The sequence below is a fragment of the Lactuca virosa genome, chromosome 8 (genome assembly GCF_052849685.1).
Source record: "Lactuca virosa cultivar CGN04683 chromosome 8, Lactuca_virosa_CGN04683_v6, whole genome shotgun sequence".
Lineage (NCBI taxonomy): Eukaryota > Viridiplantae > Streptophyta > Magnoliopsida > Asterales > Asteraceae > Lactuca > Lactuca virosa.
Genome location: NC_136433.1, coordinates 387,197,722 through 387,215,083, shown reverse-complemented (window position 1 = coordinate 387,215,083; position 17,362 = coordinate 387,197,722). Strand labels below are relative to the sequence as shown.

Genomic DNA, 17,362 nt, shown 5'->3' with positions numbered 1-17,362 from the left:
AAAGCGGGGACCCACGCCTGTCCTTGGCTGCCCGAACTGTAAGGAACTCAGCTAGGTGAAAAGGTAAATCAGCATAAACCTCATTTGAGGTGAGAACCCACAAAAATAAAACATCCACAGTGGGACATTTATCCCGCTCCCGACGTTCATTTATGGTATTAGTGATCAGGCGGTGTAAGAGGCGGTGAATTGGCGACCGGATGTCGCTTTCCTGTGCAGTAGCCTTGTGGTAAACCCCATCAGCAATAGAATGCCAATGGTCCTCTGCTTTGAACCCTTCGATGTTCCTAATGGAGGCTGCTATAAATTATTGGTACAATGGTGTATGGACTTCAGCTGGAAGGTAGATGCCAACCCGTAGTGCAAAATCAGCTAGGCTTAAGGAACGCCTTTCCCCTCCAAGGCAAAAAGTAAGATTATCATCCACATATATCCCGTCTTTTCTTGCGAAAGATACTGTGGCAAGAAACTCATACACCAACTCCTTGTAAACCACCTCTTGAATCTCAAAAATGCGTCTCCAATCCATTAAATACCTTGTCAAGGTAAGGCTCCATAGCCTCCATCAAACCCGAACTTCCAATCCAGTGCCAATCAACCTCTTTTCTTGAGTAAGTCAAGCTTAACAGTCCAACGTGCATGTGTCTCAGGTGCAACATTCCGTGGAAAAGAATACCATGGAAACTCGCGAGTAACGGGTTGACTTCTTCTGGACCTGCTAGTCATTCCTGCAAAATAACCACAAAAGAACAACCAAACAACCCATGTGCATTATTATAATCGAAACAGAAGAACAAAATTGTCATAGCAGTCACCACGACGAGGACCACGACGATCTCGTCGTGGCGTCGGCACTGTGACGTGAACTGCTCAAATCGATCTAATTTCAACACCATATTAACTAAATCCAAGTTCAGGGTTTGTTCAGTAGATGAAATGGAGTAGAATGGTAGCAAAATCAGGGACTAAAACATGCAAAAATTGGTCCGATTTTTGCAAAAATCGAAACCCTAGGTTCAAAATTATCGGCCCTAGGTTCAAATAGATGCTCTATACTACCTTAATAGATGATTAAGAGTACTAAAATCACTAGAAAAACATACCTTGTTTGAGAAAAATGCAAGAAATCGAATGGAAGGATGGAGAATTCTTCGTGGGAGAGGCTGGCGCGACCAGAAAGTGAGGGTGAAGTAAAAAGAAAAATGTTTTTGACTTTGGACGAAAACCTAAAAATAACGGCTGTAAGTTTAGTCGCCACGAGGTGGAAAATCCACCACCTCGTGGTGTCGAGGTTTTTGCTCGTCTTAATTTCGTGTGCAAAAATATCACCACCTCGTGGTGGGTAAAATTTTTTCTTATTTTAAAAACTCTTAAAAATACTCACCCCACACTCGTTTTATGCCACACCCCATGACGAATTCATAGATAAATAAGAAGAATGAGATAATAAAGACCTAAATAAAACTAAAAACAAATAAAAGAAAATAAAAGAAAAGGAAAGAAAATGCAAACTCAAAACCACAGGTTGCCTCCTGCAAGCGCTTCTTTTTGAGGAGTCATGAGCCGGACTCCTTCCCACATTACGTTGTTTCAGCTCGTGTGAATTTGACGATTTCACCCTCCTTTTCTTCACTTGGCATTCCTTCCTCGTAATGCTTCACTCGATGCCCGTTAACCTTGAAAGGGGTCCCGTCTCTGGAAATAAGCTCGATAGCTCCATGTGGGAAAACTTGTTTGACAACAAATGACCCGTCCCACCTTGTTTGCAATTTACCCGGAAAAAGTTTCAACCTTGAATTGAAAAGTAGCACCTTTTGTCCTTCATGGAGCTCTTTATTACCCTTAAGCCTTATATCATGCCACTTCTTAGTTTTGTCTTTATAAATCAAAGAACTTGTGTAGGCTTCGTTTCTAAGTTCTTCAAGGGCATTCATTTGCATCAACCGGTTGGCACGAAGTTCATCTAGCTCAAAATTACATATCTTCAAAGCCCAAAATGCTTTATGCTCTATCTCAACTGGCAAGTGGCAAATCTTCCCATAAACCAACCTATATGGTGTAGTACCAATAGGTGTTTTGAAAGCTGTTCTAAACGCCCAAAGTGCATCATCAAGCTTATCTGACCACTCCTTTCTATTACTTCCAACCGATCTTTCTAATATTCTCTTCAATGCCCGATTTGTAACTTCAGTTTGCCCACTTGTTTGAGGATGATAGGATGTTGAAAATCTATGGTGGACATCATATTTTTGCAACACCTTAGCTAACTGATCATTTGCAAAGTGGGTGCCTCGATCACTAATTAGAGCCTTTGGAACTCCAAATCTTGAAAATAACTTTTTGAGGAAACGTACCACTACTCGAGCATCATTCATGGGTAATGCTTGTGCCTCCGCCCATTTGGATACATAATCAACTGCTACCAATATGCATTTATTTCCCTTTGACATTGGGAAAGGTCCCATGAAGTCAATTCCCTAAATATCAAATATTTCACAAACTTGAATGCTATTTTGGGGCATCTCATTTCGTGATGAAATGTTTCCCGACCTTTGGCATGAATCGCATTCTTTGACAAATTTTGTAGCATCTTTAAAAATAGTAGGCCAATAAAAACCCAAATCAAAAACCTTCTTTGCCGTATATTGCGCTCCATGATGTCCTCCGGTGGGCCCGCTATGACAATGCTTCAAGATTTCACGACTTTCCTTCCCGAATACACATCTTCTTATCATACCATCAACACAACTACGAAAGAGGTATGGCTTATCCCAAAAGTAATACTTAATTTCTGAAAAGAATTTCTTCTTTTGTTGGCGGGTCAAGTCGTTTCGAATGTATTCACTTGCTAAATAGTTAGCTATATCTGCAAACCATGGAATCTCTCCTGCTATAACCAATAAATATTCTTCGGGAAATTCATCTCCAATCTTGTTTTCTTCTAACTCCTCCAAGTGCGGGTTTTGCAATCTCGATAGATGATCGGCAGCCACGTTCTCCATCCCCTTTTTATCTCGTATTTCAATGTCAAATTCTTGTAGCAGCAACACCCAACGAATCAACATTGGCTTAGCATCTTGTTTAGCAAAAAGATACTTAAGGGCAGAATGGTCGGTAAAAACTATGGTTTTTGACAAAACCAAATATGAGGGAAATTTATCAAATGCAAAAACCAACTGCTAGTAGCTCCTTTTCTGTAGTAGTGTAGTTCTCTTGTGTTGGGTTCAAGGTCTTACTTGCATAGTAGATAGGCTGAAAATGCTTGTCAATTATTTGTCCCAAAACAGCTCCCACCGCAAAGTCACTAGCATCACACATAAGCTCAAAAGGAAGACTCCAATCTGGAGCTATCATAATAGGTGTAGTAATCAACTTTTCCTTCAACAAATGAAATGCATCAAGACATTCTTTAGAAAAGTTGAATGGGGCATCCTTCAAAAGAAGTTGAGTCAAGGGCCTTGTGATCTTCGAAAAGTCTTTAATAAAGCGCCTATAAAATCCCGCATGGCCTAGAAAGCTTCTTACCCCCTTGACATTTGTTGGAGGTGGTAATTTGGCTATACTATCAACCTTCGCTCTATCCACCTCTATCCCCATCCTTGAGACCTTGTGACCTAACACAATCCCTTCCTTCACCATAAAATGACACTTCTCCCAATTGAGAACAAGGTTGGTCTTCTCATATCTTGCTAGCATTAGATCCAAGTTGGACAAACAATCTTCAAAAGAGGACCCGAAAATCGAGAAGTCATCCATGAAAACCTCCATAAACTTCTCGATCATATCATGAAAGATAGCCATCATGCACCTTTGGAAAGTGGTTGGTGCATTGCATAACCCAAAAGGCATGCGTCTATATACAAATGTTCCACTTGGGCATGTAAAAGTGGTCTTCTCTTGATCTTGTGGGTCAATTGGACTTTGAAAGTACCCCGAGAAACCATCAAGGAAACAATAATAAAGATGACCAGACAACCTCTCGAGCATTTGATCGATGAATGGTAGCGGAAAATGATCCTTGCATGTTGCATCATTAAGCCTTCGATAGTCAATACAAACGTGCCACCCGGTAACTGTCCTTGTTGGGATCAACTCGTTAGCTTCATTGGTGACCACTGTCATTCCTCCTTTCTTTGGCACAACATGTACTGGACTCACCCATGTGCTATCAGATATTGAGTAAATGATACCAACATCTAATAGTTTCACCACCTCTTTTTTAACTACTTCTTGCATGTTTGGGTTGAGTCTTCTTTGGCGTTGTACTATGGGTTTAGCTCCTTCTTCTAAATTGATCTTATGAGAACAATAGGCTGGACTAATCCCCTTGATATCAGTGATCTTCCATGCAATGGCACTTTGTCTCTTCTTTAGAACTTTAACTAGGCTTTCTTTCTCGTGTTTTGCTAAGTCAGAAGCAATGATTACTGGCTTTTGTTGTTCTTCTTCTAAGAATGCATACTCCAGGTGTTCGGGAAGGGCATTCAGCTCGAGTTTTTGTTTTGCGTCAGCCACCACGATGTGGTGATCCTGCCACGTCGTGGTGTCATGGTTTTTTAATTCCAGATCGTGAATAAAAACTTTGCCACGTCGTGGCATCCTCACCACGTCGTGTTGCCTCTTTTGTCTCTTTTATTGCTTCATTGTACTCGCCTTCTTCCAATAACTTCTCCAATTCTTGTAGGTCGAGTTCGGGATCAAAATTTCCTTCATCAAGCACCATAAATCCCTCATTTTCTTTTTCTTTCCAACCTGCTATCTCTTTTTCCAGTACTTCATCCAACACATCAACTGAAAACGCCGTATCATCACTCATCCTTGAATGTTTGATCGTCCGATTAACACCAAAAGTCACCGCTTCTTCTCCAACACGTAACGTAAGCTTGGATTCCCTTATATCAACTAAAGCTCAGGCGGTGCTCAAGAATGGCCTTCCAATAATGATCGGGACTTGCTCATCTTCCTCCATATCCAAAACAATAAAATCTGCGGGGAAAACGAACTTGTCAACTTTCACTAGCAAGTCCTCACAAATACCCCTTGGAAATGTCATAGTTTTATTGGCCAAATGAATAAGCATGCAGACCGGTCTTGGTTCGGGAAGGTCGAGCTTCTTGAAAAACGAATAGGGCATTAAGTTAACACTTGCTCCCGAGTCAGCTAGAGCATGATTAGTTGCAAGATTTCCAAATTGGCATGGCAAGGTTATACTTCCTGGATCCCCCATCTTCTTTGGTAGCATGTTTAACATAGCAGCAGAACAAGTTTCATTCAACACTACCTTAGATAGCCCCTCCATCTTCTTGCGGTTTGTTAACAAGTCCTTGCGAAATTTGGCATATGTAGGCATTTCAGCTAAAGCCTCAAGGAATGGAATGTTGATTTCAAGAGATTTTATGTGATCTAAAAACCTCCGGTAATCTTCAACATGCTTCTCTTGAATTGCTCTGCTTGGGAAGGGAAGTGGTGGACGATATGGCTTCACCGGTTCGGTATTTTTCTTCTCAGTGTCTTGCCACGTCGTGGCAGATTCACCACGTCGTGGCGATTGCCCAGACTCGTTTTCTTTATTTTCTTCTTGTCCTTCCTGTTCCGCTTCTGGTTCGTTTCCGTCAATAGGGGTTAAGTGAGTGATAATTTTCCCGCTTCTAGTGGTGATGGCTTGAATGAGAGCGCCTCTTGGGTTTTGTTCGGTATTTCCCGGAAGTTCTCCCGGTGATCTTTCATTTAATTGGCTCGCTAGTTGCCCGAGTTGCTTCTCTATAGTGAGGATTGAAGCTTGTTGATTTCTAACCAGTGCTTGTGTATTTCTCATTGTCTCTTGTTGTTCCCTCATGAATACTTGTTGTTCTTTTATCACTACTTCAGCTCCTTCGTGCCTTTTTTCGGAAGCGGCTATAAATCGGGTAATCATATTTTCCAAGTCAGATTTCTTTTCAGCTTGTGGTTCCTCTTTTTGGTAAAACCATCTTCCTTTTTGTTCATATCTCTCTTCCTTAGCCTTTTTGTATTCTTCATAAGGTATCCAATTTTTCTTGGGTTTTCTCCAATTGTCATCAAAACGATCACCGCTCGAGTAGAAAGCTTGAACCTTCCGGTTTCCATTTTCATCAAGGTCACAATCTCTAGTCAAATGAGGCCCGTTACAATTTTCACACCCAACCCGAATAGCATGGATTGTTTGATCCATCTTAGTCATTCGCCTATCCATGTTGCGCAACATTGCAAAAACTGCCGCCTTATCCTCTGAAGCAGCATTAACCGATCCCTTTGCTAATTCATTCCTTGGATTATGGTATTCTCTAGAGTGTTTAGAGAATTCTTCAATTAGCTGTTTTATCACCGGGGGTGCCTTCTTTGTGAGTGGTCCTTGAGAATCAAGGAACTGCCTAGTTGTCACATTTACTCCATCATAGAAAATGGAGACTTCTTGTTGACTGTTCAGATCATGATGTGGGCAGTTCCTCAACAAACTCTTGTATCTTTCCCACGCCTCATAAAGTGACTCTCCAGGTTGTTGCTCAAAGTTGGCTATGGCTTTCTTCAACTTCGCTATCTTTGAGGGTGGGAAAAATTGATCAATGAATTCTTCTTTCATCTTGGCCCAAGTAGTAATGGATCCGGGAGGAAGTGATTTTAGCCAATCTCTCGCGGCCCCCTTGAATGTAACGGGTAACATACGAAGCAATACAGTTTCGCGAGCCACATTTGGAACATTGAAGTAGTCGGCTATGTCGTTGACCTCTTCTAGATGTTTGTACGCGTCTTCGTGATCCTTACCGTAGAATGGGAGTTCCTTAAGTTGTGAGAGTATGTGGCCCTTAAGCTCGAAGTTGGCATTTGCCGGAATCGCGGGTTGCACGAGTCCTGGGCCGGTATCTTCACGCATCTTCTTCTTCCACTCGCCAATGGGAACTTCGTCAATGTTAGCCATGGTGTTGTCGGGTTCGTCTTCTAGGTCACTTTCGTTATCAAATGTAAGATCTTTTTCGTCTCCTTCTGTTTCGTATTCAGTGTCCTCTTTCTTCGGGTCTTCGTCCGCCAAAGGGATGCTGGATCCTCCTGATTTACTTCTCTTTTCTTGGTAAACACAGATTTGAGATTCTTCAAAGGTGAGTTCTTCGATGTTGCGGTTTCTCCAACGGTTTTGTCTTTGTTCTTCCTTAAAGTAGCTTCCGGGTCTTCAAGTGGTGGGATCAAATATGTATTTCCTCCTCTAGTCACAAACGATCTGCAAATAAACAAAGAAAACACGTAAAAGAAAAAAAACGAAAAATAAAATTCCTACAGTAGCTATACCACGACGTGGTACAAATTACCACGACGTGGTGAACCTAAAATACGAAAATACTAAAATAAAAATTAAAAACGAAACTCTAACAAAAAATCGTCCTAAAAATAACAATATAAAGTAATTAAAACTGAACCGTTCCCCGGCAACGGCGCCAAAAACTTGATGTGTAATTTAATATGCTTATATTTTATTCAAGTTAATTTATAAAAGTAATTTACTTTACTAGACTATTAAACACACTAGGCAGTGTACCTAATCATGCAATAGTATAGCAATGGTAAGAATGAGTGTCGAACACAAGGAACGGTGTTTAGATTGCTTTATTTTACTATTGACTAATTAATAATTAAATTAAAAGAGGGGTTGTTTTCCTAGTTTTGCAAGACTAGATACTTGATTTACTAAACTAACTCAAAAATTCACTTAATAAAACTAGCACTAAAACTAAGCAAGTAACAAGTATGAATTACCAAGGTGAGAAAGAGACTTTCGTTCAGCTTCGGATTTGTTGTTATTATGGTTGTTTCATAGAAGTGCAATGGATTTAGTTTCTTTGGCTACCGATTCCTAAAATGACCAAATTGGTATTCACCAATTTAATCCTTTAGCAAACTAGCTTATTTATTCGGTGATCAAGCAGACAAACTTACAAGTTCACTAGTGTTCGGTTCGAGTTGCTTAGACTTATAATTAATTGACCAATTAAATTTATTGATTCAATTTTATATATGATTTATCGCCATATATTGGCTCCTATACTTTTTTACCCACTTTTCTACTTAACCCTAGGTTTTAATCAAAACTCTAGTCCTATAATTTTGCAAATCACAAGATCATAAGATTGAAATTCAATTAAGAAGAATAGTCATTCTAACCTAATCAAATTCATCAATAAGCAGATAAAAAGCAGTTATCAAAAGTACTTGAGGTTCTTTAATAAGCAAAAGTCAACAAATAACCAAATAACTAAATCCTAACTATGAAATCAACCATGTTTAGTCAATTCATCCTAGCTAAACGAAAGTCATGAGTGTTTAGCTCATGATTTCAGCAAACGAAGTCATAAAATCGAGATTCAAAAGTAAAGACATAGCTATTCCTAATGAAAAATCGAAAAGTAGAGTTTAGTTGCCTTTGATCTCCTCCTTCTAATGATTGTGATTGAATTCCTTGCTTCCAATGCTTAATTTCGGTGCCTTTTCCTCAAAAAGCTTCAAATTCTCCAGAGCCAAAAGTTCCCATTCGGAGGTTTATGTGAGATATTTATACTTTTCCCGAAAGCAGGGCACCACGTCGTGGTGATTGTGTTTATCTCGTAATCTCCAAGTCATCGAATCTGATCGGGAATCTTCAAGACGCCACGTCGTGGTAGGATCACCACGACGTGTTGGGTGTATTTTTCTTCATTTTATTGCTTTGGTTCAATCTTCCATCTTCTAGCTTCCTTAATCCAGCTTCCAACTTCCTTTTTGCTCCAAACAAGTCTTTTAGTCCCTACAACACAATTCATAGAAAATTAAGTATCTTTTGTTCTATTAAGGGCATAAAAGTAATTAAAATATTAATGTATGTTGTATAAATATGCACATATCAGTGTTAAAAATCGTTTTTTTTTTGTGATAATGACTTGAAAACTGCGAGACAATACTTGGGACGAGTATGAGTAGGTGTGAATGGTAGTAGAGGCCTATACTACCGGAAGCACATGACTCACACTTGGATCAGGGAAAGTCACAAGGTTACCAAGAAGCTAGTAATTGATACCATTTTATTCAAGTATGTCGTTACCATTGTTTCGGTAACGACTAAGAAGATTGTTGTTATTCTGACCCTAGTGGTCATATCGAATTGAGTCTGACTACGAGGAGTATGTTACGTTGTTCGGAGAACCAAGTTTGATGTAACATCTGACTTAAGCCGGAAGATTGAAATAAAAGATAATCAAAGCGATCGGTAGAGGTATTGCGATAGTTGCTTGTAGCTAGAAATGCTACCATTTAAGATATGATTAGAACATGAAGGAAGGTATAGTCTGTTCTGGAATTTGACTCTAAAAGACATGAGTCCAAGCAATGCATCATACCATGAGAGGTCATTAGAACATGACTCATCGGTCTATTATGATAGTCGAAGGAAGAAACTTATCTTAAGTTTGTTAAAGAAGGAGTCTCCAATAAAGATCGAGATCGTGACATGAAGATCATGATTGGAAGTCTAACATGAGATAGAGAGCGGGTCCAAGATCAGGCACCGCCTGCAGTCAGGAAGTCTTAGAGTTAGATACTCGTTCGAAGAAACATCAAAGTTACGGTTATTACTTAGGATGAAAAGATAACGTATGGAGTCATCATGTGAGCCCTATTTCATTGATGATTCCGGGACGTAATCATCCTAAGGGGGAGATAATTGTAACGCCCGTAGATCCGGGCTAGTCAATTTAGAGATAATAGGGGTCGAAAACGACTTTTCGACAAAAGATTATTTAGAATAAATAATTGTAACCAAAATTTTAGAATACGTCTCAAGGGTTCCGTACATATAAAGAACGCCGAAATCCGAGTTATAACGTAAAAGTTATGGCCCGTCGAAGTTTTACGGCAAAACCGGCATGACACCGGAAAGCGTAAACAGTGAATTTACGATAGAGTGACTTTTAGCCTTAGTGATCTAAACAAAAGTTGTATAATACGTTAAATCGAGAACATACAAAAAAAAGAACGCCCAAATCTGACTTCATATGAGGAAGTTATGAATTTTTCTAAGATTTGGCATAGCAGTGCACGGCCCGAAACTCGAATTTTAGTTCGAGCGGTTTTTGGCCTACACAACCTAAATGAGAGTTGAATATCTCATTAATAGGAACTCAATGCCAAAAAGACATACGAAAACGGAGTCTGTATGAAGGAGTTACAAATTCTTCGTGGTCATTTAACAGTCTAATCTCCTCCTACAGTTAAATTTAAGATCGGTCGAGAATTAGCCGACGGAGTCTAAATGAAAGTTGTAGATCTTGTTTTTACCTACACGTGGATATAAAGAACATCGAAAATGAAGCTCGTATGCGAAAGTTACGGGGTTTAGAAGTTGGCAGGGTGCTGTGCGAAATCGGGTGACGTGGCTGAATATGGGCCAAGGCTTTCTCCCCAAGGCAAGCCACCAGATGGTGACACCTGGCCATGGACTCGATGAGTAGGACCTCCTACTCGACGAGTAGAGTAGGATTCCAGTCTATAAATAGAGGTGCCGGGTTCCCTCATTCTTCACACCATTCCAACCTCTTCTCTCTCTCTCTCTAAACTCTCTCTCTAGCCCCCAAAACCCCCTCTAAGCCTAGGTAAACCCCCTAACACCCGAAGGAAGCCCCGAGGCTGCCGAAGCCCGAGAAAAGAGACTTTCGGCTCGGGAACGCTGCTCCGGCGAAGCCCGGTTTTGATAAAACCCGTTGTAAATGAGCTACGCCTACCCTATCGTTAGTATAAATATAGTAATGTTATTAGGACCTTATAATAAGTATTTGGGCTATTATTATGAGTTATATAAGTGTCGTTATAATATCTTTTAACCACTCGCGGTACGGGGACTCTGGTTTAAAGGGCCTCATAGGGTTGTTGGATTTCAGAAGTGCTATATGCCAAAATGGTCCTGCCCTCCGGTGTTTTATTTCTGGCCCCTGTCTGTACAAAATGGTTGGAAAATATTGTTTAAACACTTATATAATAATAATAATGCTAAGACTAATAATTAGTCACGGTAAATATTAGACTAAAATCTAGTGGTAATAATACTAGGTTTCGTCGGAGGAAAATACAATCGTTAGAAGCGAAGTGCAGCCCAAGTTTGGAATCGTCACTTTAACAAGTGAGTGCATAGTTACTTTCATCTTACACATAAATATGAAGTATTTAATATAAATTACGTGCTATGTGTGCATATTGTCTGAATACTTGCTGTCTATGCTGGATGAACGATTTTATACATGTTTTAAATTATTTAAACTGTATATGTATTTTATATCTACAAAATATGTTGGGTAAAATATGGGTAGATGAAATATGAGTCGAATGATGAGGTGAGAGGTGAAATAGACCATGAGGTGAGGGTGAGAGGTGGACGATGTGAGAAGCCTTTTACCCAAATGTTGGCCCTGTCATCTAGCAGAGTATGGATGACAACCACGGACTATTCTAGACAGTCCAGAGGAACATTAGCAGGCTCGCAACCTGTAGGTGTTGTGAACGCTGTGTTCACCGATGTACTCTAAAAACCCATTGACATGTATTGCGAGTGGACTCTCGAAAATGATACTGTCAATAAACGAGATAACCCTGGCAGCTGTGCCCGAAGGACAATACCGACAGTCGCGCCTCATAGAGAATGTCACAATTCTGGCAGTTGCGCCTAAGTGATAGAACTAGCAGATGTGCTTGACAGCTGTGTCATAGGCAACGATGGACTTCGTGCCTATTCCTTAGGACAATCCTTAGGAATGAATGAATGAAGAATAGCCGACTCTTAGGGTAGATCCTTAAGATTAAAGAAGAGAATGGGGATGGGTAATTGGGTTAATTGTTTGATGATTAGACATAATAATTATATTATTGTGGGTTGAAAACCTTATGTACTCACCAGGTTTCCCAACCTGACCCACTCAGTTTATTTGTATCACAGGAGTCGATATGAAGTTACATTACACTGAGAGATTAAGGAGATATAAATCACTAGTCATAACGGATGTAAGTTCTGTTTATGCTTATGTTTCTGTATTGACGATGACATCCCAATGTTTTAAAATAAATAAAATACATTTCTTCGGAAATGCTTTGATAACGTATTTATCATGTTTTTCTGGGAACAAATTCCGCAACATTTTTATTAAAAAGGGTACTCTGATTTTTATAAAGCATAAACAAAATCAGTCTTTTCTGGCCGTGAAACTAGGGATGTCATATTAACTTTTATTAAAATTCTCAATCTTAGTTACTTTAGGAAAAATGTGAAATGGTGCTAATCCATGAAATTACACTTTGTGCCTTGTTAAGTCGTTAGTGGAGCGTGTGTGGTTAACCGACACACTAATCTGGGACTGACAATGTGTAGCAAAGGGTAACTTGGTGTTAATCGTAGATCAACGGAGCGTGTGTGGTTAACCGACACATTTATTAGGTGATTTGTAACATTGGGTGTACCAAGGTAATTTGCATGGTTATTCACTCCTTGTTTGTGATCCTCGACATCCCAGTCACAAACTTGAAGGGCACAATCGAGATTTAAACATGCCATTGAAAAGGTTCAATGAATCTCAAAGATCTAGGAATTTCAAATCCAATTAAAACTTAATAATCTATTTCGTTTTTCATGGTGGAAATTGGTAAATCGTCATTTACCTACCTTCAAATATTTTACAATTGGATTACGACATCCCTCTTCGCAATTGTAGAATATTGTGTTGGGTTCTAGCCTTAATGTTTCATATTGGGTGTAATATTAAGGACAATCATCTAATCTAAACTTTGTTCTTATTCTTTTACAGATGTCTATCCCAAACAATGCTTCCAACCCAATCCCTTCAGGCTCTTTCTCCCTCATGAACCTGTGTGCGAGGTTCATTTTTGATGGCTCGAATTTCAATGACTGGATTTGAAACATCAGAATGGCTATTCGCTATGAGGACAAAGAATATGTCCTAGATAAAGAGCTCAAAGAGATTGATGTCACCACTGCTACTCCTAAACAAATCGATGAACACACTACTCATGAGAGGGATGCGACAAAGGTGTCGTGTCTAATGATTTCAACCATGACTGCTGAGCTGCAAAAGTCCTATGAGGACTACTATCCTTTTGAAATGTATCATGATTTTATGGAAAGATACCCTCAGAGTGCTCGACAGGAGAGGTATGAGATCATTGCCTCCATGATCACAACCAAAATGAAGGATGGTGAACCCATCACAGCCCACTTGCAAAAGATGCATAGATTCGTGGACCGCTTGCTTAAATTGAATGTCAATTTTGATGAAGAGTTGGCCATAGATATTATTCTACTCTCTTTAACTTCTTGTTATGATCAGTTTCGTATGACTTATCATATGAATAAGGAGGAGGTCACTCTTAGCAAGCTTCAAGGCCTTCTTAAGACTGCAAAAAGCAACCTGAAAGGCAAGTCGGTTTGTCTACTCCTACAACTACTTATGCCCCTGTTCTGGCAATCAGACATGGAAAGGGAAAGAAGTGGAAGGCTCCCTACATGAGACGCAAGGGAAAGTCTCTTGATGGATCCTCTTCTAGTGGGACCAAGGCTGGTTCTGTTAATCCATCTTCCAATCCGAAAGAAGCAGAGTGCTTCCACTGTCATGATAAAGGGCACTGGAAATGAAGCTGCCCCAAGTACTTACAGGACATTAAGAATGGGAAGAAAAAACCCTCCTTTGCAGGTATTTACACTATTCAATCTAATAACTCATCACATGCTAATTATTGGGTCCTTGATACAGGTTGTGGTATTCACATTTGTTCTGATTTGCAGGGACTAAAAAGAAGTAGGGATGTGGAGCACGTGAAGATAAACTTAATCATGGGAAATAGGAAAGTATCGTCTGTGACCAAGATTGGAGTTTATTCTTTATTGCTTAGTAATGGTTTAAATTTAGATTTGAATAATTGTTGTTACTCGGCCGATATGGCGAGAAATGTTATTTCCTTTCACAGTTTGTATAAACAAGGTTTTACCTTTTCTTTTAATAATGAAAATGGTGGTATATATGCTTATTGTAATGGTGTATTTTATTTTGAAGTATTACCTTGCAATGATATATATGAAACTGTGATGGTTGTAGATAACTTAGGAAATAATGTGTTGAATATTGATTCTTCCAATGATTTGGATAAGGCATGCTTGTTGCATTGTCATCTTGGACATGTCAACAAGAAGCGCATAGCCCAACTCCAAAAGGATGGAGTTTTGGAGTCATTCGACTTAAAGTCGGATGACACTTGCGAATCTTGTTTACTTGGAAAGATGACCAAGTCACCCTTCACTGGTACCTGTGAAAGGGGTGAAGGTCTATTGGATCTTATACACATTGATGTGTGTGGACCATTCAGAACCGTCACAAGGGATGATAACCGCTTCTATGTGACTTTTACTGATCATTATAGTAGATATGGGTATATTTACTTAATCAAGCATAAGTAGGAAACTTTTGAAAGGTTCAAAGAGTTTAAGAAAGAAGTGGAGAATCAATTGGGTATGAAGATAAAGATGCTGTGATCCGATCATGGATGAGAGTATCTTAGTATCGAGTTCCTTGACTATATTAAGGAATGTGGAGTTGTTTCACAATTGACGCCACCTAGGATACCATAGCTTAATGGTGTGGCTGAGAGGCGAAATAGAACCTTTCTAGACATGGTTCGTTCCATGATGAGTCGAGCTTCATTACCTATCTCATTCTGGGGGTATGCCTTAGAGACTGCCGCCCATATCCTTAATCTAGTCCCTACCAAAAAGGTTTCCAAAACACCTCACGAGATGTGGACTGTAACGACGTGAAAATTTAAAACAATTTTTCATTTTTCAAACATAACATATCTCATATAAATCATCTCAACTCAAGTGTATCAAATGTTATCACGGTAAAACATATCCCAGAATCTCAAATACAAAATCCTCTGTCAGTGTGTACAAATCATGCCGACGCCTTCCCGCGATCCTCGCTAGTACCTGAAACACATATCACATAACACGGTAAGCGTAAATGCTTAGTGAGTTCCCCAAAACACCACATACAGCACATAATCCACTCGAGGCTATAACTCGGTATGACCCTCCGGTCAATGTGTCTCAGCGGGACCCTCCAGTCCCGTCGCTCGTTGGACCCTCCAGTCCGGTCTAACTCGTTGGACCCTCCGGTCCGGTCTACTCGAGGACCCTCTGGCCTCGTAAGTCGTTGGACCCTCCGGTCCGGTCACATAGCATACATATATCACAATGCACATAATCTCAAACATACACATAACACATAAGACTCTCCGGTCTGCACATAGATACCACTCTAGGTAATGTATAGTGAGAAAGCTCACCTCGTACGATGTCTAGCAAACTCTCGTGCACAATATCCCCGACCTAGCCTCCGCCTATCAAAATGATAATATCTCTAATCAATATTCTCCTCATGTTCTCATCTCTAAAGAATGGGTAGAAGACCATTCTACCCTTCCATGGCCTCTCATGAATCAGTTTGACCATACCCCTAAGGTCATCAGATGTCAACTCCAGTCAACGGTCCAACTTTGACCAGACTTGTCAAGTGCACTTGGGTGACTCGGCGAGTCCATGCGTGTCCTCTGAATCCTCCTAAGGCCTCACTCGACTCGTCGAGTTAACCTTTCACTCGACGGGTTACCACTCACTGATCATGAATCGCGGGGCAACCCGATCCGACTCGTCGAGTCCTCTTATGGACTCGGTGAGTTTCCTCCATGGCAACACTCATTTGACATTTTGAGGTTAGATCTGTTTCTCTAACTTATAGATCTGGCCTTCTAACACCCAAAAATCACGTGAAGGTCTGAACTTGGTGTCCATGCATGGTGTATCTTGCATTATATACCATAGAAAGCCCATTAATGCTTCCTAGCTTCAAAACCCTATGATTACTCGACTAAAGCTTCATACTTTCTGGCTCTCTGGACCTAGAAAGGTCCAGATCTATAACACAACTAGGAAGAGGGATTTGATGCATTCAAGACCCCAAAAATGAAGTGATTCAAGCCCTAACCCCAAAAATGGAATCTACACAATAGGGAAGAAGAGGGGTTCGATTTGGTACCTCAGAATGAAGCTCCTTGCTTGACTAACTCAGAACAACAACCTCCTCTGGTCCTTCTTGCTAGAACTATTCTCCTCCTTTTCCAAAATCACACCAAATAGCTCAAGATAGCTCTTCCTCTCACTCTACACACTCAAGCTCGCTAGGGTTCTCTCTTCTGGAAAGGTAGCCGCAATTGAAGGCCATAAGTGCCTTTAAATAGGGCTCATGCCCAAAGATTTAGGGTTTCTGCCAACTGCGCGGACTCGTCGAGTCCATTCATTAATCCGAGTCATCATTCGCGATCCTACTCAACGAGTTTAGGCGTCAACTCGTCGAGTCCCTCTTCTTAACTCAAAAATAAATACTTAAATTATGATACCTGGAAATCCGGATGTTACAATTAGGGAAAGTTCCCACATTAGACCACATTAAAGTTTGGGGTTGCGAGGCTTTTGTGAGAAAAGAAACTCACGACAAGCTCGAACCTTGGAGTGAGCGATGTATTTTCATCGACTACCCACAGAAATCCTTTGGATATCTCCTTTATAGAACGAGTGACAATGTTGTCTTCGTTGCAAGGAGAAGAGTATTTAGTGAGAGAGAACTCATATGCCAAGGAAACAGTGGGAGGAAAATTGACCTTGAAGAGCTTCAAGAGTCAAGCGGTGAAGGCACCTCAAACACTAGCAATCAACCTGAGGAGGAAACTCCAGTTGATCTAATTTACGAGTCCTTACCTCTGAGGCGTTCCAGTAGAGTTAGAAATACACCTGAGTTTTATGGTTTCCATATTACTACAGAAGGTGATACATTTATCAGTGATAGCACACTGGTAAATTTAGATGAACCTAATAACTACATGGAAGCCATGACAGGCCCCGAGTCTGCAAAATGGAAAGAGGCTATGGACAGCGAGATTCAGTTCATGTATGACAATCAAGTTTGGAACTTGGTAGACAATGTACCGGGTCGTAAGACAGTCGGGTACAAATGGATCTTCAAGAAGAAGACCAACATGGATGGGAAAGTACACACATATAAGGCGTGACTGGTTGCGAAGGGCTTTACTCAAACTCCGGGATGAGACCTTCTCACCAGTAGCGAAGATTAAATCTATAAGGGTTATGTTGGCCATAGTTGCATTTCATGATTATGAAATATGGAAAATGGATGTCAAAACCGCTTTCCTTAATGGAAAGTTGGCTGAAGATGTTTACATGAGTCAGCCAGAGGGTTTTGTCAATGCAAAGTACCCT

At 40.3% G+C, this 17,362-nt stretch overlaps 1 protein-coding gene and 1 non-coding gene across 2 annotated transcripts; one reads left to right on the top strand and one right to left on the bottom strand.

Moving 5' to 3' along the window:
- Positions 1 to 4,909: 4,909 nt before the first annotated feature.
- On the bottom strand, positions 4,910 to 6,934 carry LOC145131980 (uncharacterized). The gene is made up of 2 exons (XM_079066622.1): positions 6,390 to 6,934; positions 4,910 to 6,302 (listed from the first exon to the last, which is right to left on the bottom strand). Exons 1-2 carry the CDS (start codon positions 6,932 to 6,934, stop codon positions 4,910 to 4,912), a joined length of 1,938 nt encoding a protein of 645 aa, XP_078922748.1.
- Positions 6,444 to 6,550, top strand: LOC145135019 (small nucleolar RNA R71). The gene has a single exon (XR_013719500.1). It is a non-coding gene; the product is annotated as a small nucleolar RNA R71 (small nucleolar RNA).
- Positions 6,935 to 17,362: the final 10,428 nt, after the last annotated feature.

Bases quoted from the DNA above. Each gene is read 5' to 3' on its own strand.
- LOC145131980 (XM_079066622.1), bottom strand. From the start codon at position 6,934: ATGGCTAACATTGACGAAGTTCCCATTGGCGAGTGGAAGAAGAAGATG. The intron at 6,303-6,389 runs GCAGTTCCTTGA...TAAACACTCTAG, and splicing joins GGAGTAAATGTGACAACTAG to AGAATACCATAATCCAAGGA.